Here is a 9,725-nt window from a genome sequence, read left to right on the forward strand (position 1 = left end):
TAGTTAAATTTTAGCTACATCCACAGAAAAGGAAGGAGAGGTATTTTTCTGTTTTAGGACTGTACAATAGGGCACATCATGGAATTAGGATTCCAGTCGTGGCCATTCTCCTAAACTAGCTGTGTGGTTTTAAGAACTCCCTCTGAACTTCAGATTCTTCATAAGAAGCAGCAGGTTTAGAACAAGGATAAACTTGGGTTTCAAGGAAGGATATCAAGAGATCAATGAGCCCCAAAAAATTATTGGCAAAATTTAATGGATGTGTCTCTTCTCCTAAAAAGTGGTTTTCATTAGCTTCTCAGAGAAGTCTGAGACTCAAAATTTTAGGAACCATTGATTTTGACAATCCTTGACTCTGCCTTTAAAAATGACTGTCTAGCTCATTATCGTAAAGTATGTTCATGAAATATATTCATGTGTGCACTGCTTGGCTGAGCACAAGACCAAATAAGATGAGACAAGACATGAGCTTCCTGGGACTGTATCATTATTACTGCCATCATCACCAATGTGGAAAGAAGGAGGAAGGACATGAGATCCTACCACGACCTGTCACTGTCCCGCAGGCCAGTGGACTATGCATCAGCCCTTCCCCAAGTTCATTTTTGGGGAAACCAAGTGCTTTGCTCCTTAACTATACACTCTCAGGATGAATTGTTTATACTTAGGATTAAAAGCAGTGGGGACTATTAAAGACTTCAAAAAGAAAAAAAGAAAGATCATGAAATTATAGAAACTCTGAATTCAAGATTGGAGGCAGTCAGACCAAGAACACAGACAGCTTGCCACATTCCCATGATAGGCTTTCTGCCCTCTGCCAGCTCTACTACAGGGTAGCAGTGCGAAGGATGGAGGTGACAGGACAAGCCGACTCCCGTGTGGCAGCTACTGTGAAGTCTAGGAGAGAAGTCAAGGCAGAATAATGAGGACCTCAGCCGCAGGGGAGGAGAGAGGGTGGTGGCCGGAGCAGGGGCAGGGCTCCCCCCATTCTCTCTACTCCCCAGGGCTCAGAGCACTATTTGTTCATTCATATCAGAGGCAGGACACTTGGCCCCAGTCATTGGCAATCCCAGAAAGCAAGGAGTCCCCTGGCCTGTCCTACTCAAAACCATGAACTCTCTTGGCTCTCCTGACTCTCCTGCTATCTTGTGCATTCTCAAGAAAAAAGAGAAGCCCACAATCCAGCCAGCTGTGATCACAGGAAGCTTTCAAGTCCACTAGATGATTTTAGGCAACTCTGGATTTTGCTAAAGCGTGCCCAAGTACACTATGACTCAAAACCACTTTGCAAACCGTGCTAATCCAGCCAGGAATACTGCCTCTCTCATTTACTCCCATCAGCTCCTCTGATGCCTCTTTCTTACTTGGACAGTTTGATCTACTTAGAGCTGGAATGCCATGAGTCTGGGTATGTCTGACAAAAGCCTAGATGTGACAAAAGCTTAATAGTTTGCATGACTATGAAAATCTTGTGACACAGAATTCTAAGCCAGCAGTCCTCATTTCTCTTCTACCTGGACTTTACTTTGTAAAACTTTTATAGCAGCCCCAGGAAAGACATCAGGAAAAGCAACTTCTATGTTAAAGGCAGAGAATCATCTCAACGAACTATTTTTCTTAACAGAAAAAGTTACACATAGTAGACGCTCAGTAAAGAAGGGCCAGTGATGGAAGACATCTTTTGACACAAGTTTTGGTCGATCCTTCTTTCTCATGGACGAAGTGGACGATGATTTCATCAGTGTTCACAATCCAGGCCACCAGCTGATTTCAACCAACTGTGGGGGCCCAAGTCACTTTCCACTGTAAACCAGACCCAACCTACATTTGAATGCATGTACCACCGTGCCTGGCTCCCAATTTCTTCATCTGTGGAATGAGGATACTAATCATAGCCAACAAGGTTGGTGTGAAGAATGAAACAGATTAGCACACACAAAATGTTCAGTACAGCTAGGACTTAAGGACTATCCACTGTCTTTAGTAAGGCAATTCTGAAGCTTGGTTCTAGCGACCATCTAGTAATTGGTAGCTTAGTGGCGTGGGCCAATTAAGTGACAAAGATGCCACCCAGCTATGTAAACACATTTCTCCGAGCTTAGAAAACAGCCCCTCAGCCTCCACCGCTCCATCCTCCTTGAACAACAGTTTAGTTCAGCAGATCTCTTCCTCTCCTCCAGCTTGGGTGGGTACCAGCCTGAGGGGGACCCACACAGGTTGACCAGTTGGTTGGCAAGGTCTGAGCGAACAGGGAGGTCTGGCTACCCACTTCAGGATGCTGTGCTGGTGCTGCTCGCCTGGCTTCGCTGCCTCTAAGATCTCCGCCCTCCTTGACTCCTAGTGTTGGAGGCTGGCAGGGCTAGCAAGGCCTTCACAACCATCTCTTTTTTGGTGTTAGAGACAAGGAAATGAAGCTGTGCAATGAATAATTTGTTCCAGTTAGTCAGCTCATCAGCTTGAACCCAGGGCTCCGGCTCCTGTGGGCGAGTGTCCACCGCAGTGCTCACAGTGCAGCCTGCCTGCTGTTGGGATTTTGGCAACTCTGGATCCCTTTGGGACCTGCAGTGTGCCCCTCAGATGCCCCTCCCCTCTGGCCTCCTGCTGAGCTCGTACCTGCTGGAACCTGCCCTGCAAATGCCCAATCTCAGCCTGTGTCTTTAGAACCCTTGAGGCCTTAGGGGTCCGGCCTGGGTGGCACCGGGAAGGGACCTTCTGGATGGTTCTTCTCTGCCCCAGACCCCCTTCGGAGGCAGGGGTGCCTGCCCGTCTCCCTCTCTCCCTGGCTCCATTCCTTCTAAGTCTTCTCCTCACCCCCTTGCTCAGGTTCCCCTCCGTCCTGCTCTTCTGCTTCCCATGCCTGCTCTCCTGTTCTCTTTCTGTCCCTGTCCTTCTCTTGCCTTCTTCCCTCCCTTCTTTCCCTCCTTCCTTCCAGCCTCGCTTTCTTTCAGGGCTGCGCCTTCTCCGGCTCTGCTCGCTCTGCCCCTTCCCCCTCTCTCCCTTCCTCTCCCACCCCGTCTCATCCCTTTCCCTTCCTCTTACCCTTCAACACATCTGTTTCTAATCTCGGCGCTCCAAGGCGCCTGTTTGAAACAAAAAAGCCCTCCACACCCTCTGAAACCTGGCACAAAAATTTCTGGATGAACCTTCCCTCCCCCAGTTCTCCAGTTTCCCTACAGACGCCCGAAACCAAATATTGCCTTAAAAAAGCACCTTCCACATCAAACGGTGCGCGGCCAAACTCAACCAGGAAACGCCCCCAACCTCCGACCAGCTCCAGGGCCCAGATGTGCGAAGCCCGCTGTGTGCGGAGGCCCGCTGGGCGGTCCCCGGCCGCCAGATGCGGGGAGGCAGGGACCGAGCAGTGGGCTCCCGCAGAGGCTGCGGGGATCGCCGGGGACCACCGCGCCAGGCGCGTCCGCCCGGGACCCACCAGCTCCCCGCCCTCCCCGGGCACTCACCTAGCGAGAGGACGAGGAGGAGGGACATCCCGATCCCCGGGCGCGGGCGCGTCCCCGCTCAGCCGCTGCCTGGCTGCGGGGCGTCCGGGCGCAGCCGACGGCCCTCTGGAGAGCTGGGCGCGGCGCCTCGGGGAGCGCGCGGGGCTCCGGCCATGTGCGGGCGCGGGCACCGGCCTCGCCCCCTCCCCGCGCCCGGGTCCCCGCGCCCTGCGCTCCCGGGCACCGAGGGGTCCCTAGCGCGCGCCCCACCGGCTTGCGCCGGAGCCGGAGCCGGAGCCACGACCCGAGTCCGGGAGGAAAAGGCGAGGCGGAGAGGCACTGCCGCTTCACGGAGCACTTTTCCCTGTTTGGAAAGAAAACCGAGTGGAGAAAGGAGAGGGGAAAAAAACTGAGCTGGAACCACATGGTTGCCTCCTACCGCAGCCCCTCCTCCCGGCGCCCTCCGCCCCCTCCCCCGCCTGGGGGTGAGCGTGCAGGCCGCGGGCTGCGGGCAGAGGCGGGAGGCGGCCGGCTGGGCTCTGCCCCGCGCGGGCGGGAGGTCTGGGGCCCGGGGCGCTCCGGGGGCGCTGGCGTGGCACTGACCCGGAGCGGGAAATCCGCAGCCTTCGGGCAGAGCCGATGCCTGGAGGAGGCCTCGCCGGGTCTCCGTTCGCACTTTGCTCGGCTCTCTCCCCGCTCGATCACACACTCCCTCCTTTCTTATTCACGTCGGTCCTGCCTCCCCTTGCTGGCCTCCTCGGCCTCTCCCTGCCCGCCCGGTCCTGGCGGGTCGGTGGGAGGCCGCCGGGCTGGCTGCATGGACGGTGAGGTGTGGAAAGGGGCGCTGGGGAGGGTCTCGGCCGCTGCTTTTCTGACTGCCCACCTCGTGGGGCACCTCTGGGCCACACTTTGCCTGGCTTTGCTCGGCCTTTCACGTGTGCCATCTCGCCAGACTTTACAATGGCCGACCCCAGACTGGGCAGAGCCAAAGTAGCCCTCGCCCCGGAGAAATCTGAAGTGGAGCCGCTATGGCAGTGAGCCACACGGCACGCACTGCACGTGGCGCCGCGCAAATTATACAGCGCTTCCACTCAGAAAGCCGCTGGAGTCGCCTGGGGCCCGGCAGCCCGGAGGGTCCCCAAGATGGCCTTTGGGGATCTGCCCTTGAGGACCCAGCTGCAGCTCCAAAAGGGCTGTGAGGGCCGGGCTCTGCCCCCACACTACCCTGTGTCCCTGGACGTCCCTGCAGGGCGGGCTGAGGGTGCATGCGGGGCTGCTGCAGGCTAGCCCAGCCTGGAGTGTGTGCTGGCCCTGAGCCCTGGGGCAGGTCTGCTGCCGTCCTAGTGGGCTCTAACAGGCTGCGCCTTTCCCGGTGGTAACACAAACCGGTGCTATTTCATAGACAGGGCACAGAGGTTAGGGAACTGCTGAATGGACAGTAGTATGGACTAGCAGTATGGACAAGCACGACCTTTGCAGTGGTAGAGCCACAGCCCCTCGCCCCTCGCTGGGCATTCCCACCTTATGAAACTGCTTCTTAGGCACCCACCCTGGCTTTCTTAGGCACTGGGGACACAGAGTGGCTGGAACTTGATAATCAATTGACATTTTAAAAATTGCAATAGGTAGGTCATGGGCACTAACTGTGGGCCAGGGTACTTGTTTATATTTTTGATTCTTAGGACAGTATCAAGGGTAGGCTTTATCAATTCTGCTTTCAAGGTAAGAGAAATGCAACCTAGGATTAAATATCTTGTGCAGATTACAAAATGCTAAAAACCCCTCTATTCCAAAAATAATGTTATAATTTAAATTTTAAAAGTGTTGTATTTTATGTCATTAAAAGGTTTGTCTGACTCTGAGGTGATTGTTTTACACTTTATTCATTTCATCTAATAGGGAAAATAGTTACATTCACAACTATAATTCATATGTGACTATGTTGAAAAATGTGAATATAGCTGGGCGTGGTGGCTCCTGCTTGTAATCCCAGCACTCCACTTGGGAGGCTGAGGCTGGAGGACAGTTGCAAGTTCGAGACCACCCTGGGCTACAAAGTGAGCTCAAGGCCAGCCTGAACTGCATAGTGAGACCCTGTCTCAAAATGACAAAAAAAAAAAAAAAAAAGAAGGAAAGAAAAATGTGAATATAAAGACAAAAAAGTGGAAGAGAAATTACATGGATTAGATAAATTTTGTTGTTAAAACTACATGTAGTAATTTTTGTCGTTTCTGCTTTGTATTTTTTAAAGTTTTGACACAATTTTGGGCTTACAAAAAGTTGTAAAACTGCATCAGAAATTCTTGATACCTTTAACCCAGATTTCCTCCTTCTCTTTCTTTCTGGGGGAGGTGTATTTGCACAGTTTTAAAGCCCCACCCACACCCCCGACATTGCTGCTTGAGGCTTGAGGGCTGGTGTGGACGTGAATTAGCCCAAGTTGAGCTGTTGTGATATCTTCAGCCCTGGGTCATCAGTCATCAGCTAGCCATTGCCCATCTGCACTGGCTTTTGCAAAGTTTAGGCGGGGAGCCTTAGGGAATCTGAAAAGTTACACAGCAGCCCTGACCCCTAATAGACCTCTAGGCCAGTGGGAGAGAAAACATCCACTTGTGAGACTGTTCGACAACAGCTCGAGAAAGCAGCTTAGTTAGGAAGACCTGGCAAGGATCCTGGGACAGTGACTGGAAGCAAAATTGTGAAGGGTTCTGAATGGGAAGCAAAGGATTGTCCAGCTTGTTCTTCAGGTTCTCAGCAAAAGGTGTTAATAAAAAAGAAGTGCCATAACGAGAACCTTAGAAAGTGTAAATTGGCAGCTTTTGCTCAGAGGTGACCACAAAGGGCTGGTCTGTTGTGAACTTTGCTTCCTTGTCCCATACATCCATCCTCCCACCCCTACCCTCTAATATGAACAGCTGACGCTGTATCAGTCATGCGTAAAGTGATAGACACATCTGCTGTTGCAAGACTCAGCCCTTATCCTCTCCGCTCTCTGGAGTGCCGGAGAATGCCTTCCTAAATCTGTAAACATTCTGAGCCAGCATTCAGAGATGATGTATTGAAGGGGAAGCCTGGAGCCAAGGAACTGGTTAGAGCCTGTTGCATTACATGGGTGGATAAGAGGAGGGGGGCAAAGCAAACAGAAGACTTTGGAAGAATTGTTCATGCCAGGCATGGTGGCACGCACCTGTAAACCCTGCACACACTCAGGAGGCTGAAGTAAGAGGATTGCTTCAAGTTCAAGGCCAGCCTGGGTGCCCAGTGAGTTCAAGATCAGCTGGAACTAAACAGCAAGACCCTGTCTAAGGAAGGAAGGAAGGAAGGAAGGAAGGAAGGAAGGAAGGAAGGAAGGAAGGAAGAAAGAAAGAGAAAGAAAAGAAAGAAGGGATTAGAAAGGGTTAGGAATCTAACAGTCACTATGAGTGGAAGAGAAGGGAAAGACACACAAGACACCAAAGACGAGTATTAATAGGAACCATTTCTTTACCTCCTGTTAGTGTCTTGGTTACTTTCTGTTCACCGAGCTATAATACCTGACACTCACAACTCTAAGGAGAAAAGCTTTATTTTGGCTCTCAAAGTTTGTAGACATTTCAGTTTGTAGATGGGTGGCTCCAAAGCAGGAGGGCATAGCAGAGGAGAAACAGCTCTAGGGCATAGGGGTTCCCGGCAGAGAGAAAGAGGTCAAGTGAGGAAGGGGGAGACAGAGCCAACCAGGTGAGAGGAGTGACCTCGTCCTTCCACGGTATGTCACCTCCCACCATCACATTGAGCTAGGGACTCGTCCGCTGATGAGGGTCATACCTCCGTGATGCTCTCACTTGGGAGCGCCATGAGACTTTGGTGGGCCATTTAGATATAAACGTACCAGTAAGACTCACGCTATCACACTACAATGAAAAGACAAAGGGTCAAAGAGTTATGTAAATTGCATCCTACCCATGGTTAGTAAATGATGAAGGCAGAGTCTAAAGAAAGATTTCAAACCTCTTTTACTCACTTCTTTTGATTGGATTGCTGACAAACCTAGGAAGTCAGGTAAATTAACTTTTCAGGGACAGAAAGATAAATTACTCAATTATTTTGATATACGGTAACTTGGAGGGAATGATAAACCATGATCCCATCCATCCACCCATCCACCCATCCATCTTTTTGGGTTTTTTTTTTCTTTCAATTCATAATTCAAAGTTAAATGTGTAGCTCCGCTGTAGGGCACTTTGTGAAATACTTACTACATATCGAGCCCTGGAAAATCAATGCTGACCGAAGAAAAGTCCTTGCCTTCTGCAAGCTTATGGTGAATGGAGGGAGACGACACAAATGAGCAGTTTACTGTGTGGGATGAGGAAGTGGGAGGGCTGCTGTGAGCGGGGCCAGTGCCTCGTACAGAGATGTCAGAGAGAACAGCCCAGAAGAAAAGATGTGTAAACCACAGCAAAGATAGAGCCCTCCGCCGTTCTCCCATCTCACATGACACCAGGGAGCACTGGACCATGTGTTTTAATCCCTCTGGGATCTGTATCCTCCTATAATCCCATCATCACAGATGAAGATACCACTCATGGAACATTTGGGAACAGGCAACTCTGGCTGATGCAAAGAATTTGGGGGCAGGCGGCAGAAAGTTTGGGGTCTAAGCATTTATCCCAAAGTCCTTTACTTCACCGAGCGTTCCTTCCCTCTCTGCTTACCAGTGCTACGAGGAAGAAATAAATTTACAAGGAGGGCGCCACTGTCTAACACATACACGACTTGGTAAATATTTGTTCCAACTAAAACTAAGGGGAGTTCCTAGAATTCCATTCCGTGCGGTAAAAGGAGCCAATTTCAGTCTCATTTCCTTTTCTATTAAAACAAGGTTATCTTTATATATTCTTTCCTGTCCTACAAGGATACTTTTCAATTTGGCTATTCAGTGTGTTATTCTTTTTGTGGCTGGACAGTAAAAGGCTCCAGCTGGCTTTTGGGGTCAGGCCTGGACAACTTTATGTTGGTGCTTCCTGGGGACTCTGTGTGCTAGTTGAGGCTAAAGTGTCATTCCCCTCATCCTGGTAGTGGGGACAGCTGTTCCCTTCCCAAAGGGTCAGGGGAGAGAACAAGGTGAGAGGGATAGGACCTGTTCATGTGAACACAGCTGTGACCTACACGGTCAGCTGAGGACGCAGGAGTATTTTGAGGATGGTGTTTCATTTAGGATATTTGTTGGTGAAAAGATCTCAGTCTCCACCTGGCTTCTTGCACGCAGGATGCCCTACAGGAGACCATATAAGGTGCTCAGCCCTTGAAAGGTGTGGGCCCTTGGTCACTTCCCACTGAACTAATGCAACAGGGCGCGTCAAGCCTCTGGAATACGTCGAGCTGGTTCTGCAAAGCTTCTCTGTCTCAGCCCAGAGGAAACCTCTCCTTTCTTTAAAGGGAAGCGGATATCTAATGACAGCTTAAGAAACATACAACAAAAGGAATAGTAAAGAGTGGTCCCGTCTCCTTTCTTTGAATCGTTCCCCATCTCAGCTGAGATCAAAAGCAGGTTTTTCTTTGATTTATGCTACTCAGAATTACCCTCAAGACAAGCTGTCACAAAGGAGCCCAATGACTGAGGAACATGGTCCACCACTAAGTTTCAGATTATTGGGTTTAAAGTCCTATCAGAGACATCGACCTGTCTTCCTCATTTCACTGAAAAGGACATCAGCTCAGAGAGAGACAAGACTCATGCTGGCATCCCACAGCTGGCTGATGATGCGAAAGCTCCGAGAGCCCTCATCCTGGTGCCGTGCCCTCTCCCACAGACCTGCTGTGATTCCTGAGTGACTTCTGCCCAAAGAGCAGCCACGAGGTGGGTAGCTAGGTTCATGCCTGGCTTCAGTCTGCATCCAATCAGTGACCTATGTGATTTTCCTGGGATTCTGGCACCAGGTTTCCCTTTGTTGCCTGATGGAGGCAGAAATCACCACATCAGAAGACAGAAATAGTTACTCTTCCTACCTGGGCTGTGGCAACGAGCTGTTCCCAGTTGGCAGGAGCTCTCCTGGACTTTTCCTGCGTTCAAGCCTAAAAACATGTGTTCCAGCTCATAAGTCCACCTTCATTCCACTGCTGGCAGCTGCTGTCTGCACTGCCCAGCTGGCTGGTCGCGTAGAGTTCCTTCTGCTCCGACTTCCTATTTCACAGAGGCCCAGCCAGGGACGTGCTATCTCAGGATCACCCTTCAGTCAGACCAGGGACAAGCTTGCAACCCAGCCTCCCAGGACCAAACTCGTTCTCTTTCCAGAGTGAGGACAGCTA

The 9,725-nt window shown here is 50.8% G+C and overlaps 1 protein-coding gene across 1 annotated transcript in view; it reads right to left on the reverse strand.

Annotated features, from left to right (window-relative positions):
- Positions 1-9,441, reverse strand: part of Clmp (CXADR like membrane protein) — a 99,512-nt gene extending 90,071 nt beyond the window's left edge. The window contains exons 1-2 of the mRNA XM_013155606.3: positions 9,426-9,441; positions 3,459-3,801 (exon numbers count right to left, since the gene is read on the reverse strand). Coding sequence (XP_013011060.1) covers positions 3,459-3,486 — 28 coding nt within the window. The 5' untranslated portion in view covers positions 3,487-3,801; positions 9,426-9,441. The remainder of the gene's footprint in view (positions 1-3,458; positions 3,802-9,425) is intronic.
- Positions 9,442-9,725: the final 284 nt, after the last annotated feature.

This window comes from Cavia porcellus, unplaced genomic scaffold (assembly GCF_034190915.1).
Source record: "Cavia porcellus strain 051 isolate PalLab524CR breed Dunkin Hartley unplaced genomic scaffold, mCavPor4.1 scaffold_9, whole genome shotgun sequence".
Lineage (NCBI taxonomy): Eukaryota > Metazoa > Chordata > Mammalia > Rodentia > Caviidae > Cavia > Cavia porcellus.